Here is a 17,811-nt window from a genome sequence, read left to right on the forward strand (position 1 = left end):
AATGCAAAAAACGGTTTTGATGTTGATGACAGCAAAATATGTATCTCTTCATTAATTCACCTCTATATAGTTGCAAAATGTTTAGGGACAAAGAAAACGCACCAGGTAACGATGACATAATTAAATGGCATATCAAACAGATATATGTATTCACTACCTGTAACTGTTGAGGCCGCTTCTATATTGGTTATTTTCACAATAAGACTTAAGTCGGAGCTTTCATAGAATTCAGAGTTTACAACTTGTAATTACGAGCTCTACGAAGATGTGAACGCTTTTTACATTTTGGAATCTCATGATTATGGTAATTCTGACATGACGTGAACGCACTATTAATTTTAATTAAAAAGTTTAATCAAGAGCCACTTTTCCACCATCGGGCTGAACAGTTCTTGTCGCAAAACCATGCTGATCTGGGCCAGTTCTCCCTGTTATGGTTTCTTTTTCCTCTCTGTGTTATGGTGAAATCAGGAGAATGTACGTAACCGATCCGTCTGTTGGCAACACCCTGAGAGGTAAACATTGGAATGAGTATGCTATGGAGGATGATTGCATATTCCACGTTTTAGGACTGCTTTTTACCAGGTTTTTACTCTGCTAATACACCGAAAAAACACGGCCAATGTCGCAAAAATGAAAGAGAGAGAAAAAGGCGAGAGGTTTATCATTTACTGAGGGGTTGTGTAAGTGAATGCCACAGGACATGAACACTGAAAGGTAAATGTTCCCAGACTAGCTAAAAATATTAATTATTGACAATTGATAATATAAGTATTATATGAGAATAATATTGAGTTTTAATGAGCTAGTAATCAACTTCCCTGATGTACAAGGCGTGTAGAAAAATAAATGTAGCGTAGGTTACTATACTAGTTAAACCATCATCATAAAATGTATACTATTCAAAGAAAGGTGTATAAAAGAGTGTTATTGGTTAGAATACAGACAAAAGAATGATAACGGGGTTTTTCCTGGCTCAAAATGAGGCAGAGGTGGTACCATCCAGATCATGTGCACACATACACTTGTACCATGCCTTCCACTGGCTGAAGCAAACACTTACAAGCAACATATTTTAGGTGTTCTAATAATTAGACGATTGAAGAAAATTACAATTATCAACTTGTAGCATATTTAATTAAAAAAGCTAACCTGTTCAACGTTAAATTAGCTGTTATGTTGTATTTAATGTGTTCATTTATAGTTAAAAACAGCAAACTTGATTAACCTCTTAATTGATCTCAGGTACGTGGGTGGGTATTGTGGGAAGGGATGATGTGTAGACACCAATCAGTCACTGTTTTACAGCTTGGATTGGACTGATCGCTTAGATTGACAGATCTTGATTTACCATGCACACAACTGAAACAGTGCTGGATCTTATTACTTGTTACTTATTCTATGTAATTATGTTTCTGGTTTATTGTGGCGTTTACAAATGCAAGTAGTTCTTAGGTTCAGTAAAACCCTCAGATCACTTGTTTGGAGAGTTTTTTGGACTTTTTGATAAAAAAGGCTACCTTGGTTCCAAATGCCATAACTTGCTTTGAGATAACAATACAAAATTTTACCCAGATACAGTTGACATGATTTTAGTCATCATGTCAAGCATGAATAATTAACAAAATGAATGAATAAACTGCAGCACTTTCTCAGCAGTGTTGTAACATAAGAGCCTCCAAACATGAGATGTACATATTTGCATTTTTGAGAGAATCAAGATTATGCATGGTTAGTCATTTTTAAAGTCACTGAAAAAAGGCCATGAAACACATAATAGATTTTGTAGAGTCCAGTTTTTGCTCAAATTAACTTTTGGGAGACACTTTTTGTGTTAGGCCGTATTGAATCACGCTCTTCTTCTGAGGTAAATTCACAGCTGACTTTTTCCCTGATAACAGCAGAAAGAAATACTCCGTAATTTTTGGTAATATAGATAAGAGTAAGACATCATTTGAAACTATAAAGGGTTTACTTTTATTTGTGGACACTCACAATAACAGCAAAACGTTGTGGTTTTGTAAAATATAGAAGTCATACAGGATGCGCTTTCTGCCATCTCGGTCTCCGTGAACTTCTGTCTGGAGCACATCATGAAAATGAACCGAAACAGAGGGGCAGGGGCTCGTGTGGTCTCGCAGAATTGCAACTTAAATGCAGATGTTGGGCACACGTTTAATTGAGAATTGATGCCACGGGTCAAATTTAAATAAAAACTAAAATATAAATTAAAAAATAAGAGATTACTTGCAAAAAGGGCACTTATCTAATGAAAGAGGGTGGGTGATTGAACACCACTTGGGGTGTGTGCACGTGACTGCCTGCCTGAGTTTCATCAACAGTCGGAAGCGGCGCTAAATTTGCCTCCTAATTCTCTATGCAGGAAAAACCCTGGATAAGAGAGGCATCTCTCACTTTGGGCAGATGTGTAAATGGCTTTTGACTGCAGATGGCACATTAGTGAATGGGCACTTAAGAGTATTTTAGTGGATTTGATTCCTTTTGTAGACTAATTAAACTAAAAAAAAAAAAAAAACATGTTTTTGTAAAATATCTACTCGAACGATTGTACAGATGATGCACCAGCTCGATGAGAACTCTGCACACTGGTGTGTTCATGTTGACTGATCTTAACTGACTAAACAAATATTGGCAAGCTGTTATGAACCACCAAAATTAACTTCAAAGCAACTTCTTTTTGGCCAGCTTTTGTTCTAAATTATGTCACACCTGTTTGTTCTTCGATTTATTAGGACGTGCACAGGGGCCTTAAACTATGACATTGTGCCAAGTTGACTCTACTGTTAATGTGATTCTTCTGTTCACTTTTCAATTTTGTTATAAAGCAAGGGGATTGGTGAGAATCTTTTGTTTGGAAAAACAAAATAAGCTTCCACAGCGTGGACAGTATTTCAAAGAGTCTAAGGCTATGCTTACATTAATCTGGATGCAGTGTTTTCCTTTTCGAAATGCTCTCCGTCCACACTGCCGTTTTCAAGCATTTTCCAAAAGTTGCTCGTCCACACTGAAACGCATGAAAATGCTTAAATCCCCTTACTGCGCATGCAAAAAATTGCAGTTGCATATACAGTCTGAAACGCAAATGTTCTCGTGTTCCGTCGCTGGACACCAATTCCAAATAAACTTCATGTCGCCTTTGAAGGAATGCAATGTGAATGTTTTACAAAGTAACATTTAACTTTAACAACGCTATCAAAGTGAATCTCAGGCATAACAGTGCCGCTGTAACACGGGCCGGCATCTTGATTGTTTTGGTTAAATGGATCACATGACCGCGTCACATGACGACAAATACGTAATCGTTTTCAGATATATCCAAATTTATTCACTAGGGAGAGCGTTTTCAAAAGCTCCGTTTTCGCTGACAAATACGCTGTCTTGGTGTGGACGGAAGGCCAAAACATAGAGAAAAAGATGCGTTTTCAAACGAAAACAGTCTGGACATGGCCTAAGATGCTAACTGAAGGCTTTAGATTGTTGAAATGTACCAAGTAAAAATCTGGACTGACCTACAACACAGGGCACGGGATAAAGTTCTCCTCCTTGTTTCATCTTTTGACTATCAAAATTCCAAGAATTTCCATAGACAAAGATGAAATTCAAACAACCTCAGGTGTGGCCGAACAAAGACATTTTCTTTTTTTGTACCTATTTGTGTTCTGGTTTGTTTAGGAGTGTTGCGTAATGTTAAGCTCGTCGAATGGCTCAGTGGAAACTGAGGTGTGTTAAGGGCATGGCTGGGGCTGAGGACACAAATTTTTTAGAGAACTGCATTTTTCCTCCTTTTGTGTGCTTGGTCTATTCATACTACATACACAAGTTCGCTATCAGTGAGGAACTGTTTAAAAGGTGAGGAGAGATTGATGAGAGTACGGTTTGAACTCTGTGGAAACTGTTAGGGTGAACATGACATTATGTGTCTCTTAGCGGACTGCAGACGATCAGTCTCGATCATCTAATGAAGAGAGATGAGAGAGCAGATTGTTCTGTGTGTGTGCATGGCCTTGAACCTGCACTTGGCCCAGTTCTGTCAGTGGGAGATACAGCCACAGTTTGTAATTGAGACCCAGATGGGGGGCCCGGGAGATACGAAAACAATTAAAGCTTGATTTCTTTATTTTATATTTGTGTCACTAGCAGTGTGTGATGATAAACAGCTTTGCTCTGGTTTTTGTCATCATAATTGTCAGTAACTGAATATCACTGTAAAAACATGACTTGGCATAGAGAAAAAAAAAAAAAAGACTAAAAAAAATAGCACAATGATACATAAAACAGCCATATGATATTTCTGATACAGGTTAAAAGGCATAGACACTAGGGCTGCACCTAACGATTTTTTATTTTATCGATTAATCTAACGATTCTTTTTCCGATTAGTCTAAAGATTTTTTATAATTATTACTTGATTAATATAACAATTAATTCACCCAAAATAAATATAAAAAACTTGTCTCATTAATATTTCAATATTTTATTACATCATCTTCTCTTAAACACAAACAAATGTACAAGAAACAAAAGTGTGCACTGCAGGGCATTATTCTGCAACAAAAAAACAGTATTACTATAAATGCAAACTTTAATACAGTGAAAAAGACAATAAATATATAAAGATTTCCAACATTCTTTTGAATGTCCATGTACTAAAATAAAATATTTGATGCCATGAGCGTACATTCATTTACTATTAGTATTATTTTGAATGGCCATGGAAAATGAAGCAATGTGATAATTTTACCTGGTCGCAAAAAGTAGTCCGTTAATTTACCTGATGAACTTTCACCTTTTGCTGACTCTTTATACTTCGCAGAGCTAATGTGTGCTTCTAAATCACTTGCACCTTTATTAGCAACTGACACAAGTGCCAGCTTTACATGTCATACGTTCTGCTTCCCACGGATCTCGACCTGGAAGAAAGCATGGGAATTTTTTGTGAAAATCTTCTGTAAATTTGCACTTTTGTTTGGGCATTGTTTCCACTCAGCTGTCATTTGCCGCTACGGTCAAGCAACTGTTTGATGCCGAACAGTGCTTTGCGCATTCGCGGAGAGATTGACAGGCAGGAATTTGGCAAATAGTTGCTGCAAACCTCTTATAATTGACCAATTGGTGTGCGAGAAGGCGGGACTTACAAAGAGGGGTTAAAGCAATGCAAATATGCGTGCACACACAATGAAGTATTAGACCAGATGCACATTATAATGCAACTAAAGCCGAATCCCGGACATTTTCGCAAATTTAGAAATCCCGGCCGGACGCTGTTTTAAGGTCCGAAAAAGAGGACATGTCTGGGAAAAAGAGGACGTATGGTCACCCTACGTTAGCAGCGGAGCAGAAATTACCTTTAACTTGGGGGCGATGAGGAAACATCTAGAAAATCAGTTTAAAGTGACTACTACTAACAGAAACACGTGTTGTAATACTAATGTCATGCTTGGGTGGGGACAAAAAGTAAACAGGACTTACGGTGCTGCCGTCTTGACCAAGCGCTCCGGGATGCTTTCGCTTCAAGTGTTCGTTCATGGCGGTTGTACTGCTGTGATAAGCCATTTCCAATTTGTATAGCTTACACAGCACCACACTGTTGGGTCTCTGGCTAAAATACTCCCACGCTTTAGATGACCGTAGGCGAGTTTTTTTTTTTAGCTGCAGCTTGTTCTTCGGGGGAATCCATACTTAAACCGGGCGCTGCTATTTTGATTACTCCATTGCGACACGCCGACGCATGTTATGCAAATCGACGTATTTCTGTAATCGATGACGTCGATTACGTCGATGAATCATCCCAGCCCTAATAGACACTGAAGATAGGTTGAGCTATTATTAGATCTGACAATGTTAAGCAAATCAAAACTATCTTTTCTTTTAGATTCTTAAGTGGCCACCCTTTGATAACTTATGCGCACTCTTGGCATCCTTAAGCAATAGCTATCTGGGATGCTTTTTAAACAGTATTGAAGGATTGCCTAAATCCTGCATTTCTTACATGCATTTATTGGCTCCTTTTCCTTCACTCTTTATTCCAACCGATCTCATGAGAAGTCGTGCAGATTCGTACGAGATGTCTAATTAATATGAAATCTTACGAGTTTGTTCGTATGAATTTGTACAAATTGTAGACGTGCAAATCCCTGGATGTGCAATGCGAAAGTTCCGCCTGTCAGACGTTGTGTACATGCTTCTTAATTTTATACTCTTTCCCCAAACCCCATTTCTAAACCTAACCATAGAATAGAGTCCCAAAGCATTAATTGAAGCAAAAAGAGTTTATGTATTACGGAAGAAAGTAATTGGGTGTTATAAAACTCATACAAATTCATACGACCAACTCGTACGATTTCATGCAATTAAGCAAACTCATACGAATCTGTACTATTTCTGTGCAAGAGTGTTCTGTTTGTTCCAACTCATTCATTTTAAACAGAGTTTGTACTTGCAATATTAATCAAATGTTTAATAAATAAAATCAAAGTGTAGCCTACTAGATTTAAATTTTAGATGAAATCAGTCTGTACTCACTGAAATTCGAAAACTAAAGCTGGATAGATCACTTTTGCACATTCTAGAGCGCATATACAGGTGTGAGCCATTTGTTTCATGTTGTTTGTTGACATGTTATCACTAATTACTCTCCTGTGCATGAGTTTTGTAAAGGAATTTCGGGATTGTAACTAGCCAGGGATGAATGGACTTGTAGTTGATTTGCCTAGTTACTGATCAGTCGTGATGTGCGCTTGGCTTGAATTGCGCTAAATGTGTATCCTATAAATACCCGTTGCCATAATGTTGTATGTAGCGCAAAATTAAGAAGTCTAACACGTCCCTAGGATGAAGAATTCACAACACAGTTACTAAGGATCTAATAGTTTACTATAGTCAGTAAATGACTTTATATCCGGAATTTATTTCATGTTTTCGCAAGGTCTTTTATGTAAGTTGATATTTTTACGTCACGCGCATAACCGCCAGTGGCACTCTATCACTGTGATTGTCACGGTGATGCTAGCAGCCCTAACAGCCAATGACAGAAGATTATTATGGTGATAAAAGTATGTGGACACCTTCTAATTAACAGGTTTGTCTTGGCCCCTTAATTTCAGTGAAGAAAAATCTTAATGCTACGGCATACAATGACATTCTGGAGAATTGTGTGCTTTCAACTTTGTGGGAACAGTTTGGGGAAGGGACCTTTTCTGTTCTAACATGCAGGGCTACATACTGCGACAAATATGGTTGCAAATGTGACCAAAAATAATTGATTGAGACAATAATTTAAAATCTGGTCGCCATTGGCGACAGTCGGGTTATGCGTGTTCATATGTGGTTTTGTCAGATATCATCTTGTGAGTTATTGAATATATCTTTAGAGCACACCAGTGTGTCTCGTGTCGCTTTTCACCCATTCTGCTGTGATGAGCTCACTGCACTCAACAACAAACCCAGCGCAAGAGAGTTGTGACCAAATAACTCTTTTGAACCGGGTCTTTTTCATGAATCACCCGAAAATATCTGCTTTTGTAGATTCTGAAGGGCAGTACAATACCCCTGTGCACAAAGCAAGATCCGTATAGAAATGGTTGACTGAGTCTGGTGTTGTTGAACTTGATTGGCCTGCACAAAGCCCAGGCCTGAACCCCACTTTGGGATAAATTGAAACACAAACTGGGACTCAGGCCCCATCACCCAACATCAGTGCTTGACCTCACTGATTCTCTTATTTCTGAAACTAAAGGAAGCAACTCCTCACAGCCCTGTTTCAACAGGAAAACCTTCCCAAAAGAGTGGAAGCTGTTAGAGATGTCCAACTCCCTATTATTGCCAATAGCTTTGAAATTAAATGTTAAACAAGCACAAATGGGTGAGATGCGAGTATCCACGTACTTTTGGCCAAATAGTATTTTACTGAGTGTTAGAAAACCAGAGAATGAAATTTATAGAAATAGCCTAATTTCTGTAAAGGGAACCCATCTACTCCATGTCCTGTGTCCCATTGTAGCATACATTCATTAATGTTAAGAGAGGTCTGTTCAGAGAGCGTTGAGAGACTGATTGGCTGATACAGGTTTAATCTCTTGCCACTCTTAATTATGGGAATCCTCTCAGGCTGAGACTTGCTGGCTCTTCAGTAAGATGCTTTCTTTTATCTTTGCGCTGTACCTACTGAATGATAGTGCTGGACGAATGGCGTTTAACACTTCTAGATGCTGCGCTATTGCAGGGGGATCTCTTATAAAGATTCATGCTGGATCCAACACATAAAATGATACGGATTACGAGAGGTTGCCCAAATTCTCTTTCACTTTAAGCTTTCTGTCTATGACACAGGCTTTATCTTTCTCTCTTCTGTTCTCTTTCTCTCTTTTCTTTTGTAGAGCTTCACTCTGAATGATATCCGTCAGTGACTTCCACCTGAGGGTAACTCTCTTAAAGTTCGTTCTGGGAGCTTCGGATTCTGTGTTTAGAATATGCTCTGAGCATATTGTCTGTCTGGTCTGTTTTTTATTTTTTCGGTCGTGTCCTGTAATGTAATTACAGCAGTATTTCGTTTAGATTTGCATGTTGTCGTGTGTTTATTTCCACTGTAACTTAGTTTGTTTAAAGTAAGACTCTCTGGTTCTAGGTCCCTGAACATTTAACCTTGGGTAATTCCAAGAATAAATCTACATCTTAATAACCTTACTTGTTTTCATCTACCGCAGGTTAAACTTAAATCATTGTGCTTACAAAAGCTAAACAAACTTGCTGAAAATTTAGTGCTGTGATCTGTTATATACTTAGCCTGCAAGGTCTGAATTTATCGTGGGCCTTAATCAAAATAAAAATGCAACTTGTGCTTATTGGTGGTGCTTCACTATTACTAATGCTGGGCAATATGCAAGAAATCTTCACAATATTTAAAAAAAAAAAAATATCAGAAGGATCGGTGAATATTCTTGGTTTTATTGATTTTGCTTTAAAAATTTAATTTATTTATTGAAACCGAAAAACTTAAACCAAAGATATTTCTAAATTCATATTGCACTTCAAACGTAGATAACCACCCTTCCATTTGCTGTCACGCAAGAATCCATCTCCAACAGATGGAAAATTACTAGTACAAATTAAGATCTAAAGACAATTATAAATGTAAACATAATAATGTTGATAATAATTCAAATATAAATAAATTTTAGGTTCAAGGTGAACTTGTTTAGGCTGTATACTCATGTAGGCTATAAAGTGAACCTGCAGATGCGTTCACACTGCATGTTAAGCATGAACAGTTCCATGGAAATAAAGCAAAATAAACTTTGAGAACCTCCTGAGATGGTCTGAGGTAATTTGCAACTTTTTCATAGACAGCACTATACTTGCAAACAGTTTTCAGACGACTGAAGCAGAAAGGAAAGAGTGAGAACTCTTTACATGTGTGTGTGCTCCACGAGACACACTCTCGCTGCATGCCTCTGAACAAACAGCACCTCAGACACACACATCGATTGCTTTTCTATCGTCTGTTCTTCAAAATATAATAGTGTGTTTCTTCAAGCGCATGTCTTTCAAAGTTTTTTTTTTCCTCCCCAATTTGGAATGCCCAAATCCCAGTGCGCTTTTAAGTCCTCGTGGTCGCGTAGTGATTCGCCTCAATCTGGGTGGCGGAGGATGAATCCCAGTTGCCTCCGCGTCTAAGACATCAACCTGCGCATCTTATCACGTGGCTTGTTGAGCACGTTGCCACGGAGACATAGTGTGTGTGGAGGCTTCACGCCATCCACCGCGGTATCCAAGCTCAACTCGCCACGCGCCCCACTGAGAACAAACCACATTATAGCGACCACGAAGAGGTTATCCCATGTGACTCTACCCTCTCTAGCAACCAGGCCAATTTGGTTGCTCAGGAAACCTGGCTGGAGTGACTCAGCACGCCCTAGGATTCGAACTAGCGAACTCCAGAGGTGGTAGCCAGCGTCTTTTACCACAGTGCTACCCAGGCCCCCTCTTACAACATTTCTTGTCATGTGTCATTCTGAGACATCTTACAGTTAGCCCGCTACAGTGCCCGCTTAGCCAGCCCTAAGTATTACTATTGCTTTGAAATTTAGTTTCAAATATTAAACTCATCCAGTGTGTTTCTGTTACAGACCTGACAGATGAGAAAATCCATAGATTAATGCCCCGATATACTTCAAGCTAAATCGAAGAACGAATGGGTGTGACGTAATTTCAATTGAAATCGGGCCAGAAAGGTGTTTGAGATTGTTTCAGTGGTTTGAAACAGCTCGACAACTCATACTCTTGGGAAAACTTCATACCGGATGCTAAACGCGTTCATATTCAATTGGCCCACATCATCAGTAGGTGTGACCCGGTGCACCACCTACTATGAGGCCAACAGCTAATTCCGGTTACGTTCTTTAGTCAGTTAAGACCTGTCAACGTGAACACACCGGTGTGCGGTTACCAAATCTACTCTAATACTCTTAAGTGCCCATTCACACTGGTGTTTGATATGCTGCTTCATTCATGTGCCATCTGTAGCCGAAAGCCATTCACACATTCACATTTGAAATATGCAGTTTAATCAGGTTTTTAATGCAGGTTTTTCCTGCATAGAGAATCGAGGCGGCCGCCTCCATCAAATTTTCCACCTCCGACTGTCGACGAAACTCAGGCAGGCTGTCATGTGCACAGATAGACCCCAAGTGGTGCTCAAGCACCTGCCCTCTTTCACTAGATAAGTGCCCTTTTTGCAAGTCATTTCTTATTTTTTAATTTTTATTTTAGTTTTTATTTAAATTTGACCCTTGGCATCAATTCTCAATTAAACGTGTGCCCGACATCTGCATTTAAATCCCCCTCTGTTTCGGTTCATTTTCATGATGCGCTCCAGACAGAAGTTCATGGAGACCGAGACGGCAGAAAGTGCATCCTGTATGATTTCTTTATTTTACAAAACCACAATGTTTTGCTGTTATTGTGTCCACAAATAAAAGTAAACCCTTTATAGTTTAGAATGATGTCTTACTCTTATCTGTATGACCAAAAATGACAGAGTATTTCTTTCTGCTGTTATCAGGGAAAAAGTCGGCGTATCCGGTGACCACAGAGGGTTGACTCGCAGACATGAGAAATATGTCTATAGAAAGCTTGAATTGTCTACTTTTAAATTAACCAATTTAAATCAAACAAATATTCTCTGATTGTGTAATCCGTATGAAACCAACGAGAGGTACAGTCTTTCCGTTGCTCAACTTTGTCTTATTAGCTCTAAGCGAAAAACAAAGAAGAACTTCGCCATGAGTATATCGGAGCGTTACATTGAAGGAGAGCCTGAAGACATTTAGTGACCAGAATATAATTGAGACCAGACTCTTTTGAATCGGACCAGAAGTAAACAACCTAGCAACCACCTAAAACATCTTAGAAACTGAAAAGCAATGGCGTACAAAACACTCGGAACACCTTAGCAACCACATAGCAGTGTTTTGCACAGGCAAGCATCCCTTTTCTTCAGAAAGTGTACAAATAGTTTTTGTTCTGTTCAACAATGATTTTTACATCAGGATCAACTGTATCAGGTTTACAAAATAATTCACTCTGTTTTTTCCCAGACTTTGATAGTTTACAGTACAAAAGTAATTGAACTTAAAACATGGAGCTGGTCAGATGTAAGACAAGATATTATAAAGTTGTTCATTGTATCATTTAGACTTTTAGAACCAACACTGTAATGGTTGTTTGATTCTATTTGGAGTTCTAAAAATGTCCCTTTGCCTCCCTAATGCATTCCATTAATCCATCTGATGGGTTCCATGATTATTGTCAGATGACTCTTCCTCTGTGTAAATAGTGGAAATGGTGCTTTTTTTCTGTAGCTGAGAGTCTACAATTTGGGTTGGATAAAGTTTCAGATGATGAAATTGAGTTAGTTACTTCCTATGTGGGGTTAGTCTGATCAGAATGATCCAAGTGGCTCTGCCTAGAATTGTTTGTTTCATTGTGTAGCATTAAAAAGTTCAATGTTTGGGCCTGTAATCCTTTTGTTTGTTGTACTCATTTTTTTGAAGAAAGATTAGGTTATGATAGCATTATCTTTATGCTTTGATGTGGATTATCTCCAAAGTTAACATCCTATTAACGTGAATATTTTCTGTGATCATATGGGTTATCATGCATCATGTTAACTTGCCCTGTTGTTGTTTTATTTAAATGTTTTCCTTTGTTGTTTTTTTTCTAGCTTGCAGAGTGTCAACCCCTCTGTGAAGATGAGACCATGGTTCCGGTTCTGACTTCAAAAAAAGCCAGTGAACTACCCGTGAACGAGATTGCCTGTACACTGCAGGTATGCTCATCAGTCTGTGATTTTCTTCTGTTTAGAGCTGAAAAATCCTTGAATTTTAAAGCCCATCCCCACAGCTATCACACGATGTACCTTAATGAATCACCCCAGGATAAGAGAGTACAGGGATGTTCTTACAGTCTCGGCATGGATGACTGAGTGTGTTGTGCCATGTCTCTGTTCTCCATCACCCCAGTGTAATGACCATCTACTCCCTGATGACCTTTATTCATCCACTATCATCAGCATACAGCCACAATCTCGGAAGCACTCGAGCCATGAATGATACACCTTAGTTATTACTATTTTAATAGGAAAAAATATAAAAAAATTTAATTTGTGTGCCAGTAGAAGCTGACATGTTTTGTTAGTGCAAACTGAACAAGGAAGGGGAAGGAGACTATGTGGCTTCCGAGTTTGTTGTAAAGTGATGTTATGTGGTCAAATTTGGTTGTACATAGCAGTATTTCGACCTTCGTTTTTAGTTTTGCGCAGCCATCAGGTAAGTGCAACGAGAGCTTTTGTGTGCTCTCTCACTTTCAAAGTACGCGTTCCAAATGGCATAAATTATGTCTTTACTTGGCGCTTTAAAGGGAAAACAAACATCTTATTTGTTAGCAGTTAATGTTAAAGTTGTCATGGTTACACATCCGATAAGTGTTATTTCGGGAAGACTGCGGTTTTCTGACTTACAGCAATTCTCATCCTCTCCCCCTGTATTAGGCTGACCTGCAGTTTGGTCTCACCCAGGAGGAGGTTGCACGACGGCGTGCTTACCATGGATGGAATGAGTTTGACATCAGTGAAGATGAACCACTCTGGAAAAAATACATCTCGCAGGTAGGATACTGACTGGCTGAAAAAAATGACACAACCAACAAAAATGCAGTGGTCTGTCTCTTACTAATGGCACCCTGAGGGATTAAACTGAAACACTGTGTAATACTTTCTCTCAGGGATTTTAGCTTCAGTAAATGCAGTATAAAGGACTATTAAAATCAAAAGCAATTAAAAGAAGAGATGCAAATTGCAGGAGAAAGTTGCCTGGTGAAAATATGTGGCACACTGAAAGCGCACTGAAGATTGCATAGCTAAATGAAAGCAAAACACTCTCTGGTCATTCACATGTTAATGCATAATACAAACAGTTGCTAAAATATAACGGATATGTTGTCACTCTCCTGAAATGGAACAATGGAAGTAAAACTGTCAAAGCGTTAGATAGGAATTTATCACAGTATAATGATAATAAAAGTAGTCTCTGGTCTAGTGTATGTAGCCTAATTGTATGTTGATAGTTAGTCGGAGACCAAAGATATCAACAGCTCAACATTTATCTAGAATAGGGATGTGCGGAATGACTAAATTCACAGACGTTTAAACATACATTTGAGTCGAATAGTCTAAAAAAGGAAGAAACCCATAGAAAACGGTCAAAAAACATTGTGTTAAAAAAACCATTTAAAATGCTTAATCTATTCCAATAGCCAAATCAGACACTACATTTCACTTTAAAGGGGCATTTATCTGCGACGTGCTTGCCTTGCATTATGATCATTGTACATGAAATATAGAACATGACACACACATTCACATCATTGAATATACTTGTTCAGCAGGGTAAAAACAAATAATAATAAAAATGGCATGTCTAGCCTAAAGTAGTCGTTTTCTTGGCTACTTACTCGGAGTATGCTTTTTGAAAAGCAAAATTAACATAAACATAGTCCGGTGAAAGATGGGACCTGACTGTCCTGAGGCGATTATCCTGCACTTGAAAAAGCCCGCTCTGCGGCAAAATAACTTTCAAGCAAACACAGATTTAAAGAATACTTAAATGTGAAAACAAAACGTCCATAGTGACTTGCAAGCCAATGTTTTGGAAATCCACCTCCTGCACCACCACATAAGCGATTTCCATAGCTAGTTTGCTCGTCTTGCGAGAGGAGGTTTTCCTGCGTGCGCTGCGAGTGAGAGAGGGAAGAAGCGCACCTGAGGTGAAATGAAACTTTGTATACATTCTGCTTGTATTATTAATGGTGCACTCTAACTTTTTACTTGTGTCATCTTGGACTTACAGTGACACAGTGGTGTGGATGCAGCACCATACAAAATCAATAGTTTTCAGTTACAGATGCCATTGTAACTGACATGAGTGTGTGTGAGTTAGAGCAGTCTTTCTCAACTGGTGGGTCACAACCCAAAAGTGGGTCACAGGTCTATTCGGACAGAGTCGTGGACAGCAAGGAAAGAACAATGCCATGGTTCTCCCATTGAAGATATTTCGGCGGCCGTCCAAGTGATAGCCTATTTAGGACTGCCGAGTCAGATTTAATGATAATCTCGCAATCAGCTAAAGGCTTCTCATCTGCACTTTCGCACGAGTGTAACAGAACCAGCTAGCGATCATGATATACTCTCTGCATACTTTTTTTTTTTTTTTTTTCATTATACATCACCTTTACAAAATTGTTTCATGATTTTACATGAGTAAATGTAACTTATATTTTGACAAAATGTTATACTTTCATATGAAATAATCTAAAGGTAGAATCTATTAGACCTCATTTTATATGAACAGTAGCAGTTGTAGTTAAAGTTTCAAGATGAGTTTCAGCTAGTATTTTTTCATAAATACTATAATTTGTTATTATTATTACTTTTATTTACGACTAGCTACACTGACCTAACCATGGTAATGAGGAGCCTTTCCTCCTGTGTAATATGTATGTTCTGTTTGAATTGTTTGAAATTAGGAAACAAATGGGGTAATAATGGACTCAAAGTAAATATGCTCTTCAATTTTTAAAAGGGGGAGAGAAAACTTCCTGTCACTTTTGTTGTTGACAACAACAAAAATGTCACTGACAACAACAAAAATAATGTCACTTGATGGATGTCCTTGTACTAGAAAACCATGAACAAAACTATGCAACATAAAAGGAAATGCAACCCATGATACATTAAATACAGGTTATGTTTTTACTATGGTGGGTCCTGAAGCAAAACCAGCTGAGAACCACTGAGTTAAAGGTATAGACAGGAGCAGTCTGTCTGCACTGTCACACACCTACAGTATGTTAATTATTAATAATCATATGACATTACTTTAAAAGCTCACACAGCTGATGTTATTTTTCATTTAGTAGTTAATATGCTATGCTAACATGTAAACTAACATGCTTTAGTTATATAACATGTTATAATTACATGCTATTTTTTTTGTTTATAATTTGATTTATTATAATTCTGTTAGCTTTCTTTTATTTTCAAAAGGGAGACTTTTTTTTAACACACTTCAATAAAAAAAAAATGGTTTCAAGTTTCAATTATAATAAAGCAAAAAAAAATAAAAATAAATAATATATATATATACAGGTGCATCTCAATAAATTAGAATGTCGTGGAAAAGTTCATTTATTTCAGTAATTCAACTCAAATTGTGAAACTCGTGTATTAAATAAATTCAGTGCACACAGACTGAAGTAGTTTAAGTCTTTGGTTCTTTTAATTGTGATGATTTTGGCTCACATTTAACAAAAACCCACCAATTCACTATCTCAAAAAATTAGAATATGGTGACATGCCAATCAGCTAATCAACTCAAAACACCTGCAAAGGTTTCCTGAGCCTTCAAAATGGTCTCTCAGTTTGGTTCACTAGGCTACACAATCATGGGGAAGACTGCTGATCTGACAGTTGTCCAGAAGACAATCATTGACACCCTTCACAAGGAGGGTAAGCCACAAACATTCATTGCCAAAGAAGCTGGCTGTTCACAGAGTGCTGTATCCAAGCATGTTAACAGAAAGTTGAGTGGAAGGAAAAAGTGTGGAAGAAAAAGATGCAAAACCAACCGAGAGAACCGCAGCCTTATGAGGATTGTCAAGCAAAATCGATTCAAGAATTTGGGTGAACTTCACAAGGAATGGACTGAGGCTGGGGTCAAGGCATCAAGAGCCACCACACACAGACGTGTCAAGGAATTTGGCTACAGTTGTCGTATTCCTCTTGTTAAGCCACTCCTGAACCACAGACAACATCAGAGGCATCTTACCTGGGCTAAGGAGAAGAAGAACTGGACTGTTACCCAGTGGTCCAAAGTCCTCTTTTCAGATGAGAGCAAGTTTTGTATTTCATTTGGAAACCAAGGTCCTAGAGTCTGGAGGAAGGGTGGAGAAGCTCATAGCCCAAGTTGCTTGAAGTCCAGTGTTAAGTTTCCACAGTCTGTGATGATTTGGGGTGCAATGTCATCTGCTGGTGTTGGTCCATTGTGTTTATTGAAAACCAAAGTCACTGCACCCGTTTACCAAGAAATTTTGGAGCACTTCATGCTTCCTTCTGCTGACCAGCTTTTTAAAGATGCTGATTTCATTTTCCAGCAGGATTTGGCACCTGCCCACACTGCCAAAAGCACCAAAAGTTGGTTAAATGACCATGGTGTTGGTGTGCTTGACTGGCCAGCAAACTCACCAGACCTGAACCCCATAGAGAATCTATGGGGTATTGTCAAGAGGAAAATGAGAAACAAGAGACCAAAAAATGCAGATGAGCTGAAGGCCATTGTCAAAGAAACCTGGGCTTCCATACCACCTCAGCAGTGCCACAAACTGATCACCTCCATGCCACGCCAAATTGAGGCAGTAATTAAAGCAAAAGGAGACCCTACCAAGTATTGAGTACATATACAGTAAATTAACATACTTTCCAGAAGGCCAACAATTCACTAAAAATGTTTTTTTTATTGGTCTTATGATGTATTCTAATTTTTTGAGATAGTGAATTGGTGGGTTTTTGTTAAATGTGAGCCAAAATCATCACAATTAAAAGAACCAAAGACTTAAACTACTTCAGTCTGTGTGCACTGAATTAATTTAATACACAAGTTTCACAATTTGAGTTGAATTACTGAAATAAATGAACTTTTCCATGACATTCTAATTTATTGAGATGCACCTGTATATGTGTCAAACGTAATGTATTAATGGGGAAAAATATTGACCAACTAGCAACATGAGTACCGTTTAGTCTACAAGTCTCGCACTTCCCTAATCTAGAATACCAGTTCCAGACACATTACTCAAATTTATATAATCTGGGGGCAAAATTCCCCACAAAGTGTTTAGGGTACAAATTCATTTTAAAGATTGAAAGGCTTGTTTGTGTATAGGCCTAAAAGCTGTAAAACTACCCAGTTCATCACCCTCTCGCTTTCAATATAGAACTATAAGGCTGCTGTCTTCTGTTGAAAAATGTCAGTCCACCCTAGACAGAAACTTGGTGCTTATCAGCTAAATATAGTGCTATAACTGGGAGGAATTATATTTTTTCACATTAACCCAGGCCCTCTTCAGAGGTGGGACACTTTGTCGCCTTTTTACGTCACTGTTGCTCTAAAACTGCAAAGCATGTGTAAAAGTCCTGTAGCTGGAAGTCATAACAAGAGCAAAACGAGTAACACAACTGTG

At 38.3% G+C, this 17,811-nt stretch overlaps 2 protein-coding genes across 2 annotated transcripts in view; one reads left to right on the forward strand and one right to left on the reverse strand.

The window, feature by feature from the left end:
- The window catches only part of ubxn11 (UBX domain protein 11), a 37,043-nt gene extending 31,304 nt beyond the window's left edge, over nt 1–5,739 (reverse strand). Inside the window, exon 1 of the mRNA XM_051719846.1 lies at nt 5,491–5,739. The gene's annotated coding sequence lies outside the window, so the exon portion shown is untranslated. The remainder of the gene's footprint in view (nt 1–5,490) is intronic.
- The window catches only part of LOC127453448 (calcium-transporting ATPase type 2C member 1-like), a 56,786-nt gene that overhangs the window by 4,666 nt on the left and 34,309 nt on the right, over nt 1–17,811 (forward strand). Inside the window, exons 2-3 of the mRNA XM_051719788.1 lie at nt 12,242–12,346; nt 13,067–13,183. Coding sequence (XP_051575748.1) covers nt 12,242–12,346; nt 13,067–13,183 — 222 coding nt within the window. The remainder of the gene's footprint in view (nt 1–12,241; nt 12,347–13,066; nt 13,184–17,811) is intronic.

The sequence above is a fragment of the Myxocyprinus asiaticus genome, chromosome 15 (assembly GCF_019703515.2).
Source record: "Myxocyprinus asiaticus isolate MX2 ecotype Aquarium Trade chromosome 15, UBuf_Myxa_2, whole genome shotgun sequence".
Lineage (NCBI taxonomy): Eukaryota > Metazoa > Chordata > Actinopteri > Cypriniformes > Catostomidae > Myxocyprinus > Myxocyprinus asiaticus.